The 25,642-nt window shown below is 40.1% G+C and overlaps 3 protein-coding genes across 3 annotated transcripts; 1 reads left to right on the forward strand and 2 right to left on the reverse strand.

The window, feature by feature from the left end:
* Positions 1-1,342: 1,342 nt before the first annotated feature.
* Positions 1,343-12,174, reverse strand: LOC128536100 (F-box only protein 33). The gene is made up of 4 exons (XM_053510261.1): positions 11,589-12,174; positions 7,423-7,533; positions 6,164-6,831; positions 1,343-6,023 (listed from the first exon to the last, which is right to left on the reverse strand). The coding sequence occupies exons 1-4, from the start codon at positions 12,008-12,010 to the stop codon at positions 5,752-5,754; spliced, it is 1,473 nt and encodes a 490-aa protein (XP_053366236.1). The 5' UTR covers positions 12,011-12,174; the 3' UTR covers positions 1,343-5,751.
* Positions 12,175-14,319: 2,145 nt separating this feature from the next.
* On the forward strand, positions 14,320-19,545 carry fam177a1 (family with sequence similarity 177 member A1). Its single transcript, XM_053510162.1, has 5 exons — positions 14,320-14,458; positions 16,761-16,946; positions 17,045-17,111; positions 17,547-17,644; positions 18,119-19,545. Exons 1-5 carry the CDS (start codon positions 14,390-14,392, stop codon positions 18,278-18,280), a joined length of 582 nt encoding a protein of 193 aa, XP_053366137.1. The 5' UTR covers positions 14,320-14,389; the 3' UTR covers positions 18,281-19,545.
* A 152-nt stretch (positions 19,546-19,697) lies between these two features.
* On the reverse strand, positions 19,698-25,599 carry ppp2r3c (protein phosphatase 2, regulatory subunit B'', gamma). The gene is made up of 13 exons (XM_053510161.1): positions 25,441-25,599; positions 24,214-24,338; positions 23,226-23,330; positions 22,804-22,916; positions 22,625-22,722; positions 22,440-22,510; positions 22,034-22,166; positions 21,374-21,429; positions 21,191-21,266; positions 20,973-21,109; positions 20,745-20,882; positions 20,459-20,518; positions 19,698-20,248 (listed from the first exon to the last, which is right to left on the reverse strand). The coding sequence occupies exons 1-13, from the start codon at positions 25,505-25,507 to the stop codon at positions 20,060-20,062; spliced, it is 1,368 nt and encodes a 455-aa protein (XP_053366136.1). The 5' UTR covers positions 25,508-25,599; the 3' UTR covers positions 19,698-20,059.
* Between the last annotated feature and the right edge of the window lie 43 nt (positions 25,600-25,642).

Below are 25,642 nucleotides of genomic sequence, written 5' to 3' on the forward strand. Positions count from 1 at the left end.
CAGTGGTAGCTCAGTGGGTTAAGGCTCTGGGTAAGTTATCGGAAAGTTGGCGGTTCATGCCCCAGCTCTACCAAGTTGCCACTGTTGGGCCCTTGAGCAAGACCCTTAACTCTGTCTGTTCAAGGGGGGGGGGCGTGTCCTGTCTCACCCTGCGCTCTGTTCCCAACTTCCTACCTGAAATACTCAAAGAACAGAATTTCACTGTGCAGTAAGGTACAGTATATGTGACAAATAAAGGCTTAACTTTAAATATTTCAAGATTTTGTTCTGGAATCCCTCTTTCAGGCGTTTCAGTAAGAAATGACAAAAAAAAATATTAAGTTGATGTGATATAGGGCTAGCACTGTCGCCTTGCACCTCTAGGATCTGGGTTCGATTCCTGGCCAGGCTCGATTCCCGTCTCTCCCAAATTGACGGTAGGTTGTGAATGTGTGTTTGTGATGGATTGCCTCGTGCATAAAGTCTCATAGGGTAGGATCCAGGCCCCCGCGACCCTGTTCATGATTTTATTCAAAATTTTAAGTCAATCATGTAGCTAATGGAACTTATTAGATTTCCTCAACATTTTTTTACTATTTAACTTTTGAATGGTTTTCCATGTTTTTTTTTTGTCTGCTTAATGTTTATACCTGCAACTTAAGCTTTATACAGTATATAATATTTTTTTATTTATTGCATTTTGTTTTTAATAATTTACCAATTAATTTAGCAGCAGTTAGTCATAATGGACAGTTTCACCAAATCTAGTCCTCCCAGAATTTTTTTTTTTTTTCGACAGACGACTCCGTGTTGCTTGCTGGCAATTATGTTGTCAAAAAAAAAAAAAAACATAACTTCATCCAAATTTCACCAACAGTGTCTTCTTGTCTAGAAACTCTCTCACAGTTTCTCACCTCACAAAATGCTCATTTACAACAATAAATGAAATTAGTGTTTTTCACCAGATGATTTAACAATAACATTTAAATAACATTCTTTTTTTATTTGATAAATCTGCAATATGTGGACAGGTGACCAATTTAATATGTTAATGAAATTTTTTTACTTGATTTTGTATAGTAACTTAATTTTGCCATTATTGATCATAATTGATCTAAATTAATCTACTGCAGATGCGTTTTTCCCCTCAACTAACGTAGCAGAACGATCTATTTAATTGTGCACACGTCACTGTAATCAGTTGGGTCTGTTGACGTCTTTATCAGCTCTCCGATTGGCTCATTTTTGGCTCAGTGTTGTATTTCTATATGATTGCAATATATTTGATAAAACTGAGAGTTGAGGGTGTTGGTGTAAAGAAGGCACTAAACACAGTTGTTAACTATGAAGGTTTGCAGGAACTGACCATATTGTTTTGTGTCAGTGGTTAATGTTCACATCAGAATATCAAATCACAACTACAGAGGCGCGTTTCTTTTTAATCACTTTTATTTACCGATTAAAAGAAATTGCATTCATTCCACATTAATTCAAATCAACAATCGTGCTGGTTTTATCCAACACGTCAGTTACGGTTTGTTTGGATCGTAGGTTTTCTCCTTCGCTTTACGGTGAAACAGATCTCAGATCTCTTTCTGTAAATGATTAAAATCTCTCCTTGCCTGGCATGTTCACCCTGTGTGCCAGAGGACTTCCTGTTTGGACATGTACATATAAAATCCAATGCTATGTGCTCACTGGAGACAAAAGAGCAGACAACACTCCTGCCCGAATATTACACCTCTTTAAGATGGTAAAACCAGTTTTTCTTCTTTTTTTCTCTTTTTTTTTTTGCAAAAACAAAACAACGCTTATAAACGTTCTCCATGTTCATAAACACAACCTGGACACACAGGTTTATATTGGAGGTGGCATTGAGGTACATATCGTGAAAATATAAATATATATACCCATGAGGCGTGTGGCGATTAGCGTTATATCACAATATTCAAAACGAGAGACGATGTTTTGAAATATTCCGAATCTGAAATGTACCAGCGTTTCTCAGTCATTAAGGGCGGGGCTTGGTGATCAACCAATCACATACTTTTGCTTTCCTTTGACCTGGCGTAGTGCTTCAGCATAACTACGCGCTGTAATTACACGATATGAGAGTTCACATTAACGCTAGCTCCTTAGTTTAGCTAGCAGTGATTAGAACAAACAGCTTAATTAACATTAGCTAACTCGGCAGACAACACGTATACTAGCTTTACATTACAATAAAAAAAATTAATTATGTCGTTTCAGCTAGCTATTCAACATCTGAGATCAACTGCACGTTTACTGAGGTAACGTTAAAGTTAGCTGAGGATTCTATAAACGACTGTAATGTGCCGCAGAAGATAGTATTTTATACTAAGCCCTCTACAAAAACAAAACAAAAGCGAGTGATGTAACATGACCACATTTGTGATTGGATGATCAAATCCGACTGAACTTAAGCGCCGCCCTTAAGGTTTAACACTTACGATTAGGAGTAGCGGAATAAATATTGCGATGTAAGGCCTACACTGCACACGCCCGACACCCATCTGTGCTGTAAGGTGTGATTTAACCTCGCCGTGACGTTTATAAGCAGCGCAGTGCGGTGTTAACACTGCACACGCCCCCTTTCATGGCCACTGCGTTATTGCAGACTATCCTGATTTTAAACAAATGCACAACATTCGTACCACGTATTAATAACTGGGGCCTGCTGGCCAGTCTCACAGAGACCACGTCTGAACCCACGGAACGGAGTCAGCTTCCGAAGAATTGAGATCTTAAAACAATAATAATAATAATAATCATAAGTCATAATAAGAAGAAGAATAAGGCCAAGTGTAATTGCGATTGATGTTTCTGTTTACGTGACAGGAAAGAAATAAAAAAAATAAATAAAAAAAACGAACCGGTTAAGAGCCACTGGATCGTCTGCGTCGTGCAGGTCGTACGCATTTCCACTTGCATAGTTTGTTTTGATGTGGTTGAAATGCTAAACCGGCTGAGAGCCTTTACACTCGTCAGCGTTCTTGTCTCACTGGCTGGTGAAAAGACGTGCGACTGAAATGAAAAAAAGTTCTGAAATCTCTTTTCCACGCAGCAAAACTGAGGCACCATTACTGTAAATGTTAAAGTCGCCTACTGACCCAAAATCAGGAAAAACAAAACTGAGAGGAAAAAAAAAAAAAAAAAAATTAAAAAAATAAAGTATCTGTATGTCAGACATTTGGCCTTTTTTTTTTTTTTCTGACTCCCTGGTGGAATGTTCCTTACACGTCTCATAGCAGCTTATAGCGGGTCTGATAGAAGGACCTTGGGTTAAAGTACATTCGCTCTTCACAGTGAAAACAGGTGCATTTATATACGAGAGATCTACTGGTGTTAACCCGGAATAACAACGCCACAGCACAGCTGCGGAACCCCATCGCGTCTCGTCTGAAGCCCCGGAGTGACTCGGAGCCCCAGGACCGAGCCGAGACGTCTCTGAGATCTTTGGCAGCCAACAAAATGGAATTCCAGTGACTCACTTTCCTTTTTTTGCGGAGGTATATACCGATAAAATGACGCGACGATGCGTCGTGATAAACTCTCCTCTCGACGGCGGAATTCAGCGGATACGGACTCTTAAAAGGACTGTCGTCAGGACGGCCATACCGTCCTTTTCAGGCTGAACAATGCGAGACGCATCGAAAGATTCTGCACGCAACATCGTGATAACATATCGTGACGCGTGATCGATGAATCGGCACGGGTAAAGAGGCCTGAGCTGAACCTGCGCTTCTGCCTACACACACCCTGAGAACGGCTGTTTCCTGTTCACCGCTGAGAAAAAAAAGTGGTTCACACTTCCTGCTCTCACACACACACACACACACTCACACACATCACAGATGCTTTAAATACGGCAAGTCAGTAACACATTACATACAAACACAAGCGTGAAAGCTATTTGTGATTTAGGCACGGCACGGACGCCTCAGCGATTTCAGCGTTCTTTTCCCTCCGACTTGAACGATGACCAAAAAAAAAAAAAAAAAAAAGTAAAGAAATATAACGTACAAATATAGAACACTTCTCTAAGTTTTTGGTACGATAATAAAATAGAAAGCTGACTCTCAGGTAAACACGCACTAATCCGCATGCAGGGTTTTAAAATAGTTCCTCCTCACATGTTCTCATGCACACGCTGCAGATCGAAGCGCTACCAAATCATGCACAGGCGCGCACACACTCGAAGGGACTCTGCGAGATTCGCCTGATTTTGGCTGATATTCTGCATTACGTGCTTGAGATACTGCGATTACACTGACGAAATATAAAAACAAGGTTTTCCTGCGTGGCTTCTTTGTCTAGGCACGAGCTGATAACTGATTATACGATGCATCGTGATATTCCGATCACTCAATACCGATATCGTGCAAAGATTTTTGGCGGCACGACTCGGACGGTGAAACGCAGACGGCGGATTTCCTCGTTTCGGCTCTGCCGAGGATAAAGTGAGAGCGCGAGACGTCATCGAGTGACTAGCGAAAACCAGGAAGCGTTGATACATGTCTCTGTGTCACATTAGCCTCAAATCTAGCCATTTCTTTCAAAAATGTTGAAATAATGCATCTCTTACGAAGGCTGGAGTTCGAAGTCAAACACTAAACACCAAGCGGGCTGCTTTCCTGTACAAGCTTTAAAGAGAGAGAGAGAGAGAGAGAGAGAGGCAGGAGGATATAAGCTCCAAAGAATATATATATATTTAAAAAAAAAAAAAAAAAAAAAAAAGACACCAGTGCATGTAGTCTGGAAGAGCTCAGACAGACAACAAACATCTCGGCCCAAAAAGAGAAAGCGTCCAGATCCTGAGATCCTGTGACCCGAGATCTCGGGAGGAGAATAATAAAAAAAAATAAAAAAAACCAACAAGCCACAACGAAGGAAAACAAAAAACTTTAAGGTAACTTCATCACCACCATCATCATCATCATCATCATGATCTCCACTCTCCTACCTGAGACAGAGAAAGTCCTGATATTGTGCTAAAGGACTCTTCGTGAAGCGTCTTCGATCAGAAACACTCAGCCAAAGTATATACTTCAAAAGAACAATCATCATCATCATCATCATCATCATCATCAAGAAATCTAACAAACAGGAAGTGATGAACAGAGCGGAAGGCTGCCGGGTTCCAGCCAATCATCTCTCAGCTTCTCGCACTCAGCTGGAAGACTCGTCTCGCCTGATAGTCTGAGGTAACTCCAGATTGAGATTTAAGCAACGAAGCCATTAAAAAATAAAAAGAATGAAGCCCCTCTCCAGCGTCCAGCCATCAGCGAGCTACTAAATCTATAGCAGGATATATAGACCCATATAAATATAATAGTGCTATTAATACTGGTTAGACACGGCACGTACAAACACGGAGGATTCATTCAGACTGGAAATAAAAAGAAATAAAAGATGTAACTGGCGTTGCTTACAAAACACACTGCGTTACGCCCCACTACGAGGGAAAGAAATGAGAAGGAAAAGCATTAAATAAAACTTTACACTCTCTTCACTAGAACCAGAGCAAAAGAAAATAAAAAGGGAGAGAATGAGACGGTTCACTGAAGGTAGATGTGATGCTCGTACGTGTATACACACACAAGCACATAAACGAGTGTGTATATGTGTGTGTATGTATCCTAGTATGACAGTGTAGAGGAACTCGCAGTGGGTGTGTGACCAGTAGAACAAACCAACACACGTAGCATTAACATACACTAGGGGGGAAAAGAAAGGAAGGAAAAGGAGAATCTAGACGTTCTCGCTGAAGCTCTGCATCTCGCGGTGGAAGTGCAGTGTGGGGTCGCTGACGACGGCGCTGTTCTCCATGGCGATGGACGGTTGCCAGGTGCGGCCCAGGCCTCGAGACACCTCTTTCTCCAGCGTCTGCACCGGGTCGCCCTTAGAAAACAGGGCCTGGTCCGGGTCGAAGTCGATGCTATCCCCGGAAATGTCCAGGACGCGCAGACTCGAGCCGCGCAGCCGGGAGATGGCCACCAGGTTGTGAGACCACACCGTGTAACCTGGCGAGGTAAAGAGCATCTTCAATTTACTGATGCAGTCCAGCATAATAATGAGAATCTACTGAAACTGTTATTTGTACGATTTTATGATAAAAACATGAGCAGGTGTGATCAGAGCGTGAGGAGACGCGTGTACGCACCATGGATGATGAGCACAGAGAGATGAACACAGCGCCATGCCAGCAGCACCAGCGGATCCTCGTTTCTGTTCCCGCTGAGATCGGGAAACCGACCGTCGTCTCTCGTGAGGACGAAGTGTGTGAGCGTTTTGTGGTACTGGAGTGAGACGCGCTCGAGGACGGTGTCACCGAGCGGCGCGTTGTAACTGTCCACGTGGATCCGCTCGAGAGGCAGGCTGGGCTTCAGGACGATCTCCAGCACGTCCTCGCCTACGTCCAGCGCCATCAGGAACACTCGCAGGTCCGCGTTCCGCCTCGTCAGAGCCTTCAGGTCCGAATCAGACGCGACGCAGTCCAGAGACCGGGCCTCCAGGGTGGCGCCGTTGAGCAGCAGAGATAAGCGCAAAAGCGGTGCTCGGTTGGTGTCTGCTAACAGCTGGCACATGCACGAGGAGAAGTCGCAGTAGTCGATGGAGAGCGAGCGCAGGTTGGAGAGACGCTGCAGCTCCGAGGACGGCAGTAGGCCAGAAATCTGGTGATCCAGGAGACTCAGGTGCTGCAGAGTCTCAGCGCTCGGGTTCGACAGAGACGACAGAGAGCGCGGGGTCAGAACGGCCGACATGAAGGAGCAGGAGAGCCACTTCAGCTGTCTGCTGTTCGACAGGAAGTCCTCAAACAGCTGCTGGATCCTGAGAGAGAGAGAGAGAGAGAATAAACTGCATAATTGTAATATTAAGATTGAGAATAATATGTTGAGGACGTCACTCTAAGGAAGTCGATGTTTACTCAGTAAAACACTTTTGTACAGCGGGGTAAATATACACTTGAATTTTTCTTTCAGATACACCGACTGCTGAAAGTTTTACATCACATCCAACACCAAAAGCACATCGGAGTGAGGTCATCAGCGTGCACCACTCATGCAAAGCTGCAGGAGGCGCCCTAGCAGGCTGGAGACAAAGACTAATTCTAGAAAATAAAGCGGCTGAGTCAGGTGACATTAACAAGAACAGTTTTTAGGAACCAAAAGATTTCTTTTGTCCATTTTTAAAGGACATTTTAAACTGCATTTAGAATAAGAAAAAGAAATGATAACAGTTCTGTTTAAGACAAACACACAAGCTATTATTAAGCAGTAAAGCAATGAGATCAGCGAGTTCTCCGATCACTGCAGGGAAACATTTTAATTTCGATGTGTTGTGTTAGCAGCGTGTTTGTGCATGTCTCAGGCTTCCAGAAAAATAAAATAATTTTAAAAAAAAGACGTGAGCCAGACGTACTCTTTAAGCTTCTTGCCTCCTCGGTCGACCTGGCTGAGGTAAGAGCCGTCCTGCAGAACATCATCCTGAAGAACAAAGGTGTCTCCATACACACTGAGCTTCTGCAGGTTCCTGTGCCAAGCAAAAAAAAAAAAGGAAGTTTGGTTTTTATTTAATTACAGACATACACACATATAATGGCCTTTTGTAACCTTGACTGCTGAGAGAAGCAGTGCATAATAATGAAACTCTGAGCTTTTCACACACAGCAAAATCCAGAAACAGGGCTAAAGAGGAGCTCTACAGTGCATAGACACACCACACGTCCGCTTGGGGCTTTAGAACCAGGTTTACACTTATGTTTCCACACACTAACACATTAACTTAAAACTTAACTTAATCGTCTGAGTAACTCTGTTCTGAACTCTGTAGTGGTCTGCGTGCTCCTTTATGTCGGGACGATCATCTAACCATAGACTATGTTCTTATTAAGGACATCAATCTCCCGAAGTGCAGCTCAGGCACAGGACACAATCCCACGTTTTGTGTTTTTTTTTTGTTTTTGTTTTTTTACCACTCATCACATCTGTTACTGGACCTGTATCTGGGAGTTGGTCTATTTTAAAATGGGCTTCTTAGCAGCAGCAGCACTCACACTTTTTGATCAGAAATTCCTCACTCCAAAGATTTCCTTGACACTAACTGATTTTTGTCCAGTTTTTACTAAAAAACACACAGAACGTGTGTGCAGCTGGATCAAGGTGTTGTGTAGGCAGAATTCTGTAACAATGCAACATTAAACAGGTCCACTAGAGGGCAGGGGTGAAGGTAATACAGTGGAACCTTGGACTACGAGCATAATTCATTCCAGGAGCGGGCTCGTATTCCAAAACACTTGTAAACCAATTTGAATTTTCCCATAAGAAATAATGGAAACTGAAATTATTCATTCCACAGCCCAAAAAAAGAAAAACATAAAAATAAATAACACAAAATATAAAGTAAAAAAAAAATAAACTGCACTTTACCTTAAAACACAAAACAAAAAAAGTTAAAATAAGTCCCGACAGATAAGTGTTTTCGTTTGTGCGCGTAGGCTCCGTATATGTGTGTGTGTGTGTGTGTGTGTGTGTGTGTGTGTGTGTATATATATATATATATATATGTGTGTGTGTGAGTGAAGCTAAAGTAAGTGCCCCTCTTACCCTTCCTCCACTCTTTTCACACACACGCGCACACACACACACACACACACACAACTGTAACAAGCAATCTCTCTAATGACACTCGATTGAGCGACACACTAACGGAATCACTGCTGTAAAGTAAAAATAAAACTAATTAATTTGCCTAATGGGACTTGCTTTTGCTTTACACGCGCACACACGTGTTATAATAAACAGTACACACACAGACACAAAATAAAATATGTTTTACGCACACACACACACGTGGTCACAGTGTTATAGTAAACAGTACACGCATGCATGGATGTTGATTATACCAGTAAGAGACGCGCACTAAGACCCAGGGGAGCAGGGGAGACGATTACCCACAATTCCGCAGCGCAAGAGATAAAAACTGTTGGCTAAGTTGTAATCACATGATGCTCTGCATTAAAACAAGAATGCATGATACATGATAATCGGTACTCGGAAACCAAGACTTGTTCGTTTTCCAAGTCAAAATTAATTTTAAAACTTTGCTCGTCTTGCGGAACACTCTCAATCCAAGGTTCCACTGTACATCAGAATGCAAAAAATTAAAAATAAATAGAAGAAATCCCCGAATCCCTAAAGTATGCCTTATACTGCATTTTTACGCAGATGCTACAAAGGGATGTAGAGACAGACAAAAAAAGGGGGTGTGCAAACTTCCCTGATAAGCATTCCTCTATCTGAGATCACTAGGCCAATCTTGCTTTGTCATCATATTATTGTTAACTCTGTATGTCTGTAGTGTGGTTGCCATGGCAACTCAGTGACTATGCTTGTTTTCTACAATCCCCCTCTATCACAAAGGATCATCACCATTCAAGGATCAGTGTGATTCAGCACTATCGCCTCAGTCCTCGGCTCATTCGGTTGTAAAAGATCACCAGGCAAAGGGAGTGTTCCAGCATCGGCGCAGACTAATGACATCATCACGCAGTGGCTGGTTAAACAGTGTTGTTCTCCAGGGATGTTTAGATCCTAGAAATCCTAAGATTTAAAGACGGGTGTGCAAGTTAATCCTAGAGTGTTAAAACACTGAACTGTTTAACAGAACGAGATTAGATGCTGAGGTGAACACTGAGCTGCACCTAGATCATCATCATCATCATCACCACTCCACGTTAATAACATTCTATGGTGTGATATAGATTTGACCGGTTTTCATTTATTTTTTTAGCATGTCATGTGTGTATACAACGTTTCCTATGTAAAGATAAATTACTTCCAGAACATGATGTTTAATGCTGTCGTTCGTTACAGCAGACAAACCTGTGTTTCATTTAAACAAAACAAAGGACCAGTGTTTAATCCTCTTTCATTATTCTGAGGTTAAATTAAGCGGTCACACAGCGATTATGGTGTCTGTCTGTCGTTCTTAAAGTGGCTGGATGCAACTTTTCCCCGTGGCCGCGCCTCTGTCGGCTCACTCAGACCTGCTCCTGAATTTATCAGAGGATTTAACTCCTGCATGTTTTTTCAAGTTCAACAAATGATTGTTAATACAGGATATACAGTACATCTTATGGGTTTTTTTTTATGTTCCCGAGAATTTTGCATAGTATTGTAAGTAAAACAGCGGTTATGTGTTACTGAGCGTGCTGGAGAATATGCCAGAGTTCTTCTGATAATTTTTTCACGCTCGCTCCTGTCTATTTTCATACAAAAGCCAGTAGCTTATATTAGGTGTTTTTGTTTCTGTATAAAAACTGGGCTGTCATGTAAAATATATACGTCACATTTTTTACAGGCAGGAAAATATTCTTCTGTAACCCTATTTATTTATTTATTTTAATGTATGTATGTAAATCATGAATGACTTCATGCATCATAAGGCAGACATGATAAACATAGATAACATTTGTATTGCAGATAATATGCTAAAAGAATTTTTGTACAGTAACGTACACACGTTCTGCTAACTGTACCAACTAAACACTCTAAAAATATCAACTAGAGCTGAACAACTTCTAAAGTCACATTACAAATATTTTGACTGGGCTGTAAGAAGAAAACCAGAGGACCCAGAGGAAACCCACCAAGACTTAAGGCGGGAATCGAACCAGGACTCTTGAGGTGCGAGGATGCAGTGCTATAAAAATATTTAACCATTACTTTTTTTTTTCCAAACATATGTATCCATCACCAAATAAAGGAACAAATGATCTCATTAACAGGACGTTTGCCGATATTTATTTATCAAACTCAATTATTTAGTAAGCTTAACTCAAAAGGAAAAAACTCAAATATAAATTTCTAACTCCGTGTATAACGCCTCCAATAAATTGCAGCCTTTTATAATTAAATAATTGTGATTTCACATTTTTATGCGATTAGCTATGCAGCACCGATATTAACATTTTAATTCCATAAGCATTATTCATGTGTTACCTGTATGAAACTTCACCTACACACATTTCTCATCAAACTTATCTTTAAATTAACCATAAACACCTCATCATCCTGAATAAAACCTGAATTAGCTAATTTTCTTTCATTTTCTTCTCATTATTATTGACAATAAAACATTTAAATCAAGCAGCGCTCAGAATTTCTCTCCTACTGTATTTAATTTATATAATTCCTTTAATTCACCTCCTAATTCAAAACTTCAAAGCAATGACATGATTACTATTATTATTATATATGTTGATGTTTTCAAACATACTAATTTAACACTAAATTCCCACATATAATTTATACAAATTTATTTTACTTATTATTGCTGCTATTAATATTCTCCAGTTACTACCTGCTATTCCTTAGAAAGCCACATTTTTGGTAGTATAAGAATGTATTTATTTAATTATTCATTATTATTAATAGTAGTAGAAATAATTTGTTTATTCATCGTCATCATTAGTATTATTATAAAATTATTACTATTATAGGTGGTAGTAAAATTAATTAATATTATCAATGTTATTAGTATTAGCAGTTTCTTGGTGTTTAGTGGCGCGTGATCATCCGTGATACCTGTTGTTCCGTAGGTTGCTGAGCACACACAGCACGTGCTGCAGGTAGGTGAACGTTGCGGTTCTCCAGCGCTCGTGACTCTGCGGTTCTCCTCCGCACGAGTCCAACGGCCCGAACTCCAGCTGCAGCTCGCGCACGGACGAGCCGAACCGTCGCATGAGAAACTCGAGCCTCGCGCTGTCGTCCTCCTCCTCCTGCTGCTGCTCCGGTCCTGATCCTGATCCCTGTCCCGATCCGGTTCCGATGCCGGTAGCGAATCGCAGTTTGAGCTCGCTCCACAGCGCGGGGTAGAACAGGCACTCCCTCCAGCGCGTGCACACGGCCGAGGCCCGCAGCTTGTCCCGCTCGGAGAGGAACGAGAAGATGTGCACGATCAGCTCGCTTGGTAACGCCGAGGCCCCGACGCAGCCGCGCAGAGCCATGGCGGGGGAAAACACGGGGGGCAATAAACTACCGATTCACAACACCGAGTAGCCGAGCTCTGTATCTAACCGTTACACTAGGAGCGGCGGGGAGGAGAGAGAGAGAGAGAATTACCGCAAAACCCCACAACAACAACAAAAACAAACAGCACCGAGCTGCTAAGCTCTCAGCACTACCGGGTTCAGACTATTTCTCTGCTCTTATAGGGGGGAGCTCACTGTGCACAGGGGCATCAATCAGGGTTTAGGGCTGGTATACACACACAAAATCACCGTGCACATAAATATTACGTCATACAAATATTTTAAAACATTTTACACAAATCGCTTACATAATATTAATCTATTATTTGCATTGCTTGTTTTAGAACCCCCCCTTTTGTTGTACATGGTATCGTCCGGAGTGGCGCTGTTTTTGCTATTCCGACAATGACGGATAGAGGGCGCCAAAACCCTAAGTGTGAAAGCCGTTATGAGTAATAGATTTATAGGTTGAGATTTATAGATTTGATAGATTTTTTTTTCATTTAACATAGTAAAACTAAATATAAATCAACAATGGCACCAATTATTGCAATTTAACATGTTTTCAAGAACAAGCAAGGCATATAACAAATGTCTATACCACTTTATTCTGTATACCAGGTCGCAGTGGGCCTGAAGGCTCTCCGAGGACACTTAAGGCATGAGGCAGGGTACACCCTGGATGGGGTGTCAATCATCGCAGGGCACTCACTTGTACTTATCTACATGTCTTTGGAATGTGGGATGGAAACCTGAGCACCTGGAGGAAACCAAGCACAGGGAGAACATGCAAACTCCATCCACACAGGTGCACACAGGCCTGAGGTGGGAATCGAACCTGGACCATGGAGATGCAAAGCGACAGTGCTAACCATTAAAAATAGATATTTAAAAAAAAAATCAAAATAGCATTTGTACCAAGGTGGCACGATGGTGTAGTGGTTAGCAATATATGCACAGCTTCAATATTTAAACACTGACTAACACCAAATTGCATTTATTTTAAATATTATATTCAGTTATTTTTGAGAACTCTATATCATTTAAAAATATATATATGAGAAGTGATGATAAATGTTATAAAAAAAACTGACAAGCAATAAAGTTTATTGTGGATAACGTATACGAGGTGGTATCAAACGGTTTTGAGACTATTTTTGTAGCACGCCAACAGACGGTAGCACTCACAGGGAGCACCGGACTTCATAAGTCAGTGTGCCAAAAAACATCGTCCTGCGTACTTTGAAAGCTGTTGCTATTCTGACCATGTGCATGATAAGGTCTGCTATTTCATCATGAAGAGCAAGTTAGAACAAAGAGTTAATGTGAAGTTCTTCATGAAACTGGGCAAATCTGTCACAAAGATGTTTGACCAGATTCGTTCAAGGTGTTTTGAGTGGCATGCGCGCTTCAAGAGCAGAAGAACAACACTGGAAGACAGGAAGAGATCAGGAAGTCCTTTAACGAGCTCAACTTCAGAAAACCATTTGGCATCTTGTGCGTGATGGTCATTGGAGAAGAATTCTCAACAATGCTGGAACTGTCCAGGCAAACCTCATGTGTGATTTGAATATACACTGTGTTGCTGCCAAGTTCATCCACAGGCTGCTGATCCAGGAGCAGAAGGAACATTACATCTTAGTCTGCCAGGAACTCCATTAGTTTTCCGTGAATGACCTTTTTCATGGCATCTTTCATGATGAGGATCATTACCCATGATGAAAATTGAGTGTATGGGTACAGCCCTGAGATGCAGCAACAGTCTTTATAGTGGAGGAGCGCATCATCTCCACCACCGTAAAAGAGAAGGTAGGTCCGTAGATCGACTGTAGTGCACGCTTATTTTTTTCCTGTCATTTGTGCCATTGTGCATTAAGAATTCCCCAGGAACCAGACATTCAATAGTAAATTCTACTGCCAAGTTTGAAGGCATCTAAGGGAGGGTTTAGAGCAAAATTAAGCAGATCAAAAGGCATGCAAATCTCAAAACTTTTTGATACCCTCGTAAAAGCCACAAGGTCATATATGTGTGGACAGTTTCATAAATAACTTAAATGTTTATATATTTTTACAATAAAGAGAGAGAGAGCGCGAGAGAGAGAGAGAGAGAATACAATTTTTTCTGTAAATTATATACCATTGTGTAACAAGGTGGCGGGGGGGCGGGGGTGCGGTGTAGTTCTACTCCGTTAAAATATTAGATTTTTGCTAATGATCAGGAGAGGGCGCTAATGACTTGAACTGGTGTGTAAAATCCAACGAAGAAGAAAAAGGCGGAAGTTGTCAGATAAGCGGGTGGGAAAAAAAAATAAACCGACAAGTTGAGTATCAAAACAACACACACACGAAAAGAAAATGGCGGATCTGTCACTTTACCTCACAAACGCTAACGTGTCTCTTGGACAAACTATGGAACCTGAGAAAGTAGGTGGAATGTTATGCCATAAATATAGTATTTTGATTTTAATAGTCGTTTCAGGTTTAAAAAAAAAAAGGTTTGGTTTTAGTTGGTGAAACAAAAGTCAGTCGCTTTGTTAGCTGTTGCTAAGGAAGTTAGCCTTAATAATACCATAAATAAAATAAAACCCAGGCTCGCGTGCCTCTATTTGTGTCTAAAATGGTGTATTATTATACATTTTCTTTTATTATATGTTGTAACCCTTACAATATAAATTACTATGTTTTTATGTTATTATAAAAAAAAACTTGAGTATATGTCTGATTTTGCAATGAAATAAACTTGTATTCAGTAGGTTACAGTATGTGTCTTATTGTTAAGTGAAAACAGTGTAAACAGAATAAACCGGTTTATAAATGAGTCATGAATTGTTTGTTTTTCACTTCAGTTACAGTCATTAGTACAGATACAGCCAGAAAACACCAGGATCCTGTATGTGAAGTCTGGTTGTCTTACTCAAGAATAGTTAGACAAAAGAAAAATGTCTCTTTTCTGTACGTCCCAAAGAGAATGGACGAGCCAGCAAAAGAAGCAACAAAAAAAGTGGGTGTTGAGGTCAATATCAAATTATCAGAGTCAGAGAGGAAAGGTATAGTGTGGAGAAAGGCAAAACAACACTGACAACAGAAGAGGGATTGTGGATCAAAAGTATATGTGATGAGAAAAGAGGAAGTATTAATTAGAATTCGACTATGAACTGAACACCACAATCTTAATAGAACTTTATTTATAGTATGTCAAAAGATTAAGACTGTTGAGTATGTACTGCTCTTCTACAGGAAATATACGCAGGAAAGGCTAGAAATGGTAGCACATCTTCAAGAACTGAGAAAGAGTAGAAAGCAATGTCAAGAGACTTTTAGAATGGGCAGGGTGGGTCACTAGTCAGGAAAGGATGTACAGTGGAACCTTGGATTACGAGCATAATTTGTTCTGAAAGCGGGCTCGTATTCCAAAACACTCGTAAACCAAATGTAATTTTCCCATAAGAAATAATGGAAACTCAAATTGTTTGTTGCACAGTCAAAAAAAACCCATAAGAATTAACATAAAATATGAAGTAAAAATAAAACAAATTAACCTGGACTTTACCTTTAAAAAAATCACGACAGAGCAGTGTTTCTGTGTAGGATAGAGATCTCCAATGACACGCGTGCACACAGACACACACAGCAGGCAAAGAGCAGGCTAAGCCTTGGGCAGAGAGAGAAAATGGATTTTTACAGTCTCTAATGAGACTTTCGTTTGCTTTACACACACGCTGTATACACGCATACAGACACAAAATAAAATATGTTTTGCGTGCACGGATGTTGATTATACCAGTAAGAGACCCGGCAGGGGAGATGATTACCCACAGTTTCGCAGCACAAGAGAGAAAAAATGTTGGCTCAGTTGTGATCACGTGACGCTCAGCGTCAAAAAAAGAAGCGCATGCGTGATACATGATACTTGGTACTCGTAAACCAAGACTTGTTTGTTTTCCAAGTGAAAATTTATTACAAATCTTTGCTCGCAAACCGCGTTACTCGCAATCCGAAGTTTCACCGTATTTAATGCTGTTTTTGAGAAAGACTGGACTAGAAAGGACAGAAAACCTGAGAAGAGAGAGATGCATCGGAGAGGTGCAGAGCAGTACTTAGAGGAAAGAATGTATAAAAAAAAAGCTGGATAAGACAGCTGAGTTCAAGACACATAACAGGTCAAGACATGAACATGACAGAGGAAGATGCATTAGACGTTTTAAGGAAGTCTAGTCTGGAAAACCCGCTTTAAGAGGCCAGGGAGAATAGGACCTACAGTTGGCAGTAATGTAACCAACTTACCGGATTCCAACCGCCGTTAAACAACAAGGAAGAAAAATAAAAAATACAAGCCCAGATTCAGTTTGTCCTCAGTCCAAAGTTCCACCCTGTAAAACCATTTAATGTTCAACGGAATTTTTTTTTTGTTATGCTGCTGAAACGTTTATTTTAATTGTAGAAATATTAACACCAATGATTCTGTAGTGTTTGACAATCCGTAGATGATACAACACATCTGCTAACATTTAAATACTGTGTACACTTTCCTGGCCACAGGATTCAGGATTCTTCACTATGAAATGATGAGGTCATGGTGTTTTTAACAGATATTATGTACATAATAATAATAATAGTAATAATAATAATAATAGTATATTAATAATACTAATAATAATAAATATTATTATTATTATTATTATTATTATCAAAGTCTCTGGGATTGATGATGATGTTGACATTGCAGAGCTCCACTGTGGTGAAGGAGTTTGACAGTGTAGAGCTTGGCGACGCAGTGAAGAAACAGAAGGTTCCACGCAGAACCATTTACTTCGCCAGCGGTGAGACAATGGAGGAATTCAGCACAGATGATGAAGACGAGGAAGAGGAACAGGAGCGGCGCAAACAGACCGCCATGAGCACGATTGATCCGGTGTGTGTGTGTGTGAGAAAGAGAAAGTGTGTTTTTGTGGTATCTAAGTTGTTTTCCCAAATGAGATCTATAAGTTCATTGTGTCTCTGTGTTTTCAGTCTAAACTGACTTGGGGTCCTTATTTCTGGTTCCACATGTGGAGAGTGGCAACGAGCACCATCTCAGGTACCACCGTAATCAGCACCTTCCACACCATCACTATTACAAACACCATCGTCATGATCAGTCCCCTCATGTCTTCACTTATCACCATCGCCATCACCTTTGTCGTCACTACAATCATGATCATCAGTAACTCCATCATCACTTTCACTGTTTCACTATAGTAATCTCTTTGTATCTCAGAGTCAGCTTGAACTCTAAACATCTAAAACCATTACTATTTAAAACTTTTGAGCAGGAATTAACACACAAAGTTGCACTCTGAATTTTATTCTACATTCTATAGTGTGGACAGATTGTATGAATGTGATAAGAGATGTGAGTTTTCTTTGTTGCGTTCATGTCATAACCCACTTATCTGGTGTAAAGTCTGACTCTCTGTGTTTGTGTTTGTGTGTGTTTGTGTGTGTGTGTGATATTGATTGATTTTGGTTTTAGTGTGTGATTATCTGGGAGAGAAAATGGCATCAATGCTGGGCATCACCACGCCCAAGTATCAGTACGCAATTGACGAGTACTACAGGATGAAGAAAGAGGTACAGTGTGTGTATGGTTATGGGGTGCTTGATCAGAGCTACAGTTACAATCATTGGGCAATTTTAGTTCCCGATTATTCGCTGACTTTGAAAACATGCAGTTATTAAGCGTTTAAAGAACTTTTTTTAAAATGTTAAACATGATTTAACTGTAAAAAACAAAAAAATATAAAAAATAATGTAAAAAATAAGAAAAATGCTCATGTATGGCTGAGTGTGACTGGGTTTTTAGTGAGGGGTGAATGTACCTTTTATACGTTTGCTGTAAAGCAAAACGGATGCGCTGGATTTGATTTGGACCACAGACCCAGGACAACAATGCGACCTGAAATGCAGAACAATAATAATTTATCCTTTCTTTCCTTTTTATCATAATAATTTTTCAAAATCCTAGTTGGACCAAAATTGCCCTAGTGTACAGTGTGTTTGCCAGAAACCATATCGCCCTGATCGAGCTCGGCTTTGCATCCTCAGGAGGAAGAGGCCGAGGAGGAAGACCGTCTCTCTGAAGAAGCCCAGCGGCGTTTCGACAATCAGCACCGTGACGCAGAACAGAAGCCGACTGTGGAGCAGCCCGAGGGGACGAGTTCCTTCGTCAACATGAGCTTCGAGGGTGAACAGGAGACATCATCATGAACGAGTGCCTTTTCTCTACATTAATCTCTCTCTCATGCGCTCTCGTAATTAGTGTGTGTGTGCGCAAGATTGAGTGGCATGACTGATACATTTCTTTAAATAATACATTATTTTGGTTAAATAATAACATTTAACCAAGTGCACTCCTTAAATCTACAACTGTGTGTGTGTGTGTGTATTTATTTATGGTCATACACATGATGTGAAGTTTTTCCCCTATCTTAAGGAAAGAGGAGTTTACACCTTTCTCTTTCTCTCTCTCTAATACAAAAGATAAATTGACTCCGGTCGATGTCTTATTTTTTCAGTTCGTACCAGTTCCAATCTTTTTTTTCCTCTCTCTTCTACTCCCTGCTTATAAGTGATGTCTTTAATATCATGCAAACACCCCCTTTGTGTGAACTTTTGTTTCTTTTAGTGTTCTTCACTCTGGTAAAGGCTGCCTTCTTTTTTTCTGTGGAAAGAGCATGCAGTCTTCATTTTATATTTACACCATTTTTTAAGTACAAGGAGAAATCTGAGTGTGTAGCGTAAATTATTGATGTTATGCTAAACAGCTGTGCTCATATGTAAAAGTTTTTTCAGTTAAAATTTCTGACTGGTCTGCAGTTTCAGCAACTGAAATGTTTGCCTAAGTATTATTCAAAAAATAAGAAAAAAGATGGGGTTTTGATTTTTTTTATTATAAGATTTATCCTGCAGGATCATTCCTCAGAGTTAGTTACTTTTTTTGCTCACTGTTTAACATCTTTGCTCAGCTCTGTTTCTCAAGTTATATTATTTTATTTGGATACTGTGTACAGAGGCATTAACGCCAGAAAAAGGCCTTTCATGCAGTGAGTCTGATGGCACTCAAAGTTATCATAAATGGTTTTGCTTTTTTTGTTTATTCGCAAACAAACTATTATAAAATAATTCTGTTTTGATAAAACCTTCTGAAATAACTTTTCCAGAACAGGAGCAGAAAAAACGCATGTGTGAATTTATAGTTCATCATTACACTGGGATATTACTTTTCCCCCCCATTATATTTTTACTCTGATCATTAATGACTGACAAAATTTCCCTCTCTGACCTGAAACCTGTGTGTGTGTGTGTGTGTTCACATAATGTAAAAAAGAAGACACTTGTCAATCCCAACACAAACTTTGAAAAACTGTATAATTTATTTATGTACATTTCCTTTAAACGCTTTAATATGATATAGCTTATTTCAAAACCTGTATATAATGATGTCACTTTCTTTAATAAAGTCTTGGACCTTCCTTCTGTGTAATACATCTTTATCCAGAATTATTGGCACCTTTATTTAGTAAAGATAGATAAACATTATTTTAAACATTTTATTTATAAATATTTATATATTCCCTAATCACATGAATTTTATATATAGTTACTATATATTATACTGCTACATTTTAAAGAAGTTTCTCTCTCAAACACAGTATATATAAACTTTAAAGTATATACATATATATATATATATATATATATATATAGTCTATTTAAAGATATAATATATTTAGTTATATTTATAGATGTATTTAGATGTATTTAATAGATGCAATAGATGTATTTAAAATAAAGGTTAGATATTTTTATCCTAATGCCTGTATGAGATTAAGCTAATTAACTACAAGAATTTTCTTTTTCCCCCTAACGAATCTTCTTTAGCCTGTTTTTACAAAGGGTGCCAATAATTCCAGCACTGACACCAATATGGGTTAAAGCTCTGAACCCAGACTGCATCTAGTCGTCTCCGGGTTTAAATCCCGAACGTCACGTGTCGTCTAAGTCGGCCGAGCTGCTCTCGTCTGTGGTGACCAGCACCTCGCGGTTCTCGTAGGTCCAGAAACCGTTAAGGTCAATGAGGATGCTGGAGACCGTGTCGCCCTGACCGCTGTTCACCAGATCCTGCAGTGTGATCTTATACGGGTCTCTAGGCTTCACCATGTCAAAGATCTCGTCCTGCACACGCACCACAACATACACACACAAAATAATCCTTCAGCTCAGGTATTACCACAGGTGCTTACTTACTATCGTCGTGATAGTTAACTCATCTAAAAGGAAATTAAGTCTCATTTCCTCTTAAATAGGTTAACTATCATGACGATCAGCTCACGACAAAGTAGTTAGGTGAGAAACCGTCAAACAGTGAGTCTCAAGATCACATACCTTAACATCCTGAAAAGACACAGGCTCCTGTCCATGGATTTTCATCTGCTCCTGAATGGCCTACACACACACACACACACACACACACCATTATGACGCACAGTTACTTTTATGATATACGTGTTTGGTCAACTAGAAAATCTTATAGTGACTTTAGCTTGGCTAGAACTAGAACCGTTCCTCTAATAAAGTCCAGCATTTTGGAAGCAGCCATAAAGCTGAAAATATCAGAGAGAAGATCAGAGAGCGCTGCCTCTCTGTAAATCAACCGGGATCTCCTTCTGACCCTGAAGAAGTAGTTGAGAGTGAAGACGTTGAGGTAGCCTCTGTTCTCCATGTCTAGCAGCTTGAAGATGTACTGCAGCGCTGCTGGTTCCTTTCTGTTCTCCAGAGCTAGGACGAAGTCCAGGTACGTCTTATAGTCCTGAAACACACACACAAAGTTTCATCACACATAAATCAAATTAAAATATCCAGAGACTAACCATTCATAAGACTGTGTGCGTGTTTTTACCATTTCTCCATCATATGTAAGACACTCCTGATAAACACGGTCCAGGAAAACGCTGGTTAAAGTTCCTGTACCGTATCGAGCCAGCTCCTCTTTACTGAGCATCCCATTATGATCCTTATCCAAGTTCAGGTACTGACCTACACACACACACACAACATTTAACACTACTAAACCGTGCTACGATAATTATCCTAGAAAAACAAGAAATAATCTTTTACCATAAACACGAAGTGCAGACGGAGCTGAGAACCAGTTGGACTCCTGACTCTCCTTGGACAGTTCCTCATCTCTGAGCTGCAGGTTAACACACAAATTATTTTTTTAGAAGATGTTTTTTTTTTAATCAGAAAATTTAACCTGTGTGCTCAGAACTTCCATGTTCACAGATACGTCTTTATTACCTCGAGCAGATCGTCCAGAAAACTGCAAGCCAAAATGTCCTGGATTTTAATTTTACCTGAAAAACATCATTGGTTTATGTTTCTTAATCAGATTTTTTAACACAGCTTTTGTATTTCAGAATTCTATTACTTAACTAAAGTGAACTGATTCATATTTTTTATTGAAAGTTTCCTAATAGTGTGTGTAAGACGATGAAATAAACACAAAAGAAGTGTATGGGTTCTGGGTTATTTTCAAAAAGATGTGTCAGTTTCATCACATACAATGTATATGTAACAATAAACAAACCAATAAATATTTTTCTGCGTATGGAAGATCTCTCTTAGAGACACTGCATGTCTAAAATCACTAAAATCTTCAAGATGTGAAATAAAGAGGTGTGTTCTGTTAATAAGGGACAGGAAAGGAGGTGTGGACATGTGGTCAGGAGCGAGGACCAAACTTACAGCAGGTTAAGTTTTTTTTAAAGAAACTTTCTGTTCATGAGTAATAAACCTTGTAATTATTCAAATCTAGTGAATAAAAGGGTTTTTCTGTAAATGTGACGGAAACAGAACTGCACTAATGTACTACACGTGCTGCTCCTCAGCTGATGATCTTTAAAAATAAAGAATTAAATAAAAATCAGCCCTGACTGTCGAGTGATCGCATGAACGAACCTGTGCGCAGAGGGTCGAGGAAGAAGAAGAACTTGCGCACGGCGGTACAGACGTAAAACGAGTAGAAGGATTTCTCCAAGCCGTCCAGCTGAGGCAGAGTCGGGATCAGCTCCAGGATGTAGTTCTCCAAATCCTAAAAAACAAAACAAAGAGTGAAGAATAATGTGAGCCAACGTTCACAAATACAGTTCTCCAGTAGCAGGATATTCGTTAGCCAAGAGAGGACAGAGTGGGCGGCGCTTCAGTCAGTCACACTGATGAGGACGATGGACGAGAGACGGACCGCACGATTTACTGTGTATAGTCTACTGTATAAGGCGCTCATCAGTGTAAACAAACATAGCTGTAGGAATCGGCGGGGATGAGACGCTTGCTATACGTGTGGATATACTGTGTGTATACTCACAGACTCGCGGAGAAAGCCCTGCCCCGCCACGTCGTACAGACTCAGCCCGATCCTCGTCTGGTGAAGCCACACTGACCACAGAACAAAAAGACAAGAGTGAACACACACACACACACGTTTGTGTGTACAGATCAATGTAGCATCTCCCACACACACACAGTTTGATATATTTTTCCATCTCTCACCTTTTCTCATGACGTAATTAAAGAACTGCATGATGGAGATGCGTCCGTACGGGTCGTTATGCAGCAGCTTGGCGTACACTCTGGCGGTGAAGAAGAGTCTGAGGAAGAGGTATAGAGTCACGTTAATGTTAATATTCAACACGGTGGACATCACAGTCGCGTTCCTCCCATCCACCTACTTGCACTTTTCTCCTGCTTTCTCTCCGACCTTCAGGAAGCTCTCGTAGCTGATCATGGCTTCATCACCGCTTGTAGGAGGTACTTGATGTTTGTCGAGGAGGAACCACAGGTTCTGTGAAGAAAGCAACATTACATTTAGGATCGCTTTATATCCATTACGTTACAATTTATTGAAAGACTTTAATTTTACTATGTTAGCAGTGCTACTAGAGGTATTACGCTAATCCGCTACTGCTGAATCTGGAAGTTGGAAATATCTGCTCCTGCTGACACAAAGTCTCAAAGCCAATCGCAGCACAGCGTTTATTACAACAGCACCGCAAAGCTATTAGAAATGTTAGCTGTGAAGCATGAGCATCTCAGCAAGAGCATGATTTAAAAATGATGTCAGGAGAAAACACAAATCAGGACACTTCCTTACCTGTAACTCTTCGTTGTCGAGGAGCTCTCTGCTTTTCCTCTGCAGAAACACGGCCCTCGACTCCTCTCGCAGTTTCTGCAGCAGCACTTCATCCTCTGCAGGAAGCTGCCGATACGATACCGACAGTTAATTCGCATCGACAAGTAAAGTGAAAAATAATAAATACAAAATAGTAAATCAACCAAACAAAGCAGAGAACTATACTTCAGAGGGAAAATATTATAATAAATGTAATATTAATTAAATTTAATATTTTACACATATAAATTTTTTTTTTTTTTTTTTTTAGGTTTTGTCAATTCTAAACACTTACTTATCGCCTATACCGCTTTATCCTATATACAGGGTCACGGGGGGCCTAGACCCTATCCCAGGAGACTTAGGGCACGAGGCGTGGTACCCCCTGGAGGGGGTGCCAATTGGGACACACACACTTACACACTACAAGCAATTTGGGAACACTAATTAGCCTCATCTGCATGTCCTTGGAGTGAGAGAGGAAACCGGAGTACCCGGGGGAATCCCACAAAGTACAGGGAGTACATGCAAACTTCATGCACACAGACCCAAGGGAATTGAACCCGGACCCTGGAGGTGTAAGGTGAAAGTGCTAACCACTAAGCCAGCGTGGCGTCTCAATTAAAAAAAAAAAAAAAGCAAATACTTGCTCATACCACACAAGACGGTATGCTGCCTGTCAATGTGTGAATAGTTTAGAGCACACCACCTGTAGGATTATAGAGGAACTGCAGGATATTACCAACTCAAATGAAAGCTGATACTGTATAAATAAAAAAAAAAATTTAATTACATGTATTGCCACATAATACTGTACATCACTGAATTATTTTTTTTTTTTTTATTTCCAATCTGAACATTACAATATTTTTTAGAAACTGGGCCCAGTACAGCAGAATCTCCATCAGGATGAAGTCTGCAGTATAATTCTATTAAACTCCAGTGTGACTGAATGGAAGCTGACACTCACTCTGTAGTAGAAGCGTGGGATGTGTTTAAATGTCCCGTCTTTACACCCTCCTCCCTTCCATTCGGTGTAGTATTTCGTGAAGAGCTCCGCCTCCTCCGCTTTCTTCTCTTCTTCACTTCTGCTGTCTGTAAAACAAAGATATTTTAATAGTCTCTCCTTTGTGAAGAGTTTATCAAGTGTGAAACAGAGACTCCTAGACATTTTAATAGCTGTGTATAACTGTGTAAAATTTACATTAATGTTATATGTCTACTGTCTACTAGTGTGATATATATATATATATATATATATATATATATATATATATATACACACACACATACACACACCGATCAGCCATAACATTATGACCACCTGTTTAGGTCCCTCATTTTGCCACCGTAACAGTAATAACCATTTTTTGACACCTTTCAATCACAACCAGCGTTAACCTTTTCATCAATTTGAGCTACCGTAATGCTTTTATTGGATCGGAGTACACGGGCCAGCCTTTACTCCCCATGTGCATCAGTGAGTCTTGGCTCACTTGGATTACTTTTGGTACGTCCTGACCAGTGCAAACCAGGAACATCCCACAAGTGTTGCAATTTTGGAGTTGCTTTGACCAGGTCCTCTAGCCATCACAATCTGGTCCTTGTCAAAGTCACTCAAACCCTTGGGCTTGCCCATTTCTGCTTCCAACACATCAACTTTAAGAAAAAATGTTTTACTTCCACTTCCAGCCTCCATTGTAACAATATATTGAAAATGTAGCTACTGTGAGAAGAGCCAGATTGTACTGGCTAGACGACTGGGTCAGAGAAACTCCAAAACTGCAGCTCTTGTAGGATGTTCCTGGTCTGCACCGGTCAGGACCTAGCAGAAGTGATCCAAAAAAGGAAAACTGGAGACCTAGCGACATGCATGGCCAAAAGCTCACTGGTACACTGTTTTGGTGACAATGAGGGGATCTGCTCAATGTTAGGCGATTGGTCATCATGTTATGGCTAATCAGTGTAATTATGTAAATATTGGAATATATAAATATTCAAACAGAACGTTTATATTAAAACATTGATGCATGCATTTTATATCTTATAATGTACTAATAATCTACTTATAATTTTACCTAAAACACATATTCACAGAACCCAGATGCATAGATGTTCATATTTAGCTTGTTGATAGTCATGAATGACTCGAACCTACGTTAGCAAATTAGCTTATTAAATAAGTAAAATAACACACCAGGTTCTGCCGAGGCCAGTCTTCTTTTCAGAAGGTCTTTCCAGTGTGCACTTTTGTCGCTGGTCATTTCCGCTCTTATTTAAACGATTTCCCGGTTATTAAAAGAAGATTTAAGTTTCTTTAACTGTTCAGAAATGTTTAACCGACTGTTTACGCTTCCCCGTCAGTCGCGCAATGATGACGTTTCAGAAGGCCGGAAGCG

This window comes from Clarias gariepinus, chromosome 13 (assembly GCF_024256425.1).
Source record: "Clarias gariepinus isolate MV-2021 ecotype Netherlands chromosome 13, CGAR_prim_01v2, whole genome shotgun sequence".
Classification (NCBI taxonomy): Eukaryota; Metazoa; Chordata; class Actinopteri; order Siluriformes; family Clariidae; genus Clarias; species Clarias gariepinus.

Coding starts and splice junctions, on each gene's coding strand:
- LOC128536100 (XM_053510261.1), bottom strand. CDS start 12,010: ATGGCTCTGCGCGGCTGCGTCGGGGCCTCGGCGTTACCAAGCGAGCTG. Junction 7,534..11,588: donor AGCAACCTACGGAACAACAG/GTATCACGGATG, acceptor TGCTTGGCACAG/GAACCTGCAGAAGCTCAGTG. Junction 6,832..7,422: donor GGAGGCAAGAAGCTTAAAGA/GTACGTCTGGCT, acceptor TCTCTCTCTCAG/GATCCAGCAGCTGTTTGAGG.
- fam177a1 (XM_053510162.1), top strand. CDS start 14,390: ATGGCGGATCTGTCACTTTACCTCACAAACGCTAACGTGTCTCTTGGA. Junction 14,459..16,760: donor AAACTATGGAACCTGAGAAA/GTAGGTGGAATG, acceptor TTGACATTGCAG/AGCTCCACTGTGGTGAAGGA. Junction 17,112..17,546: donor GGCAACGAGCACCATCTCAG/GTACCACCGTAA, acceptor TTTTGGTTTTAG/TGTGTGATTATCTGGGAGAG.
- ppp2r3c (XM_053510161.1), bottom strand. CDS start 25,507: ATGACCAGCGACAAAAGTGCACACTGGAAAGACCTTCTGAAAAGAAGA. Junction 24,339..25,440: donor ACTGGCCTCGGCAGAACCTG/GTGTGTTATTTT, acceptor TTTGTTTTACAG/ACAGCAGAAGTGAAGAAGAG. Junction 22,917..23,225: donor TCGACAACGAAGAGTTACAG/GTAAGGAAGTGT, acceptor CTTTCTTCACAG/AACCTGTGGTTCCTCCTCGA.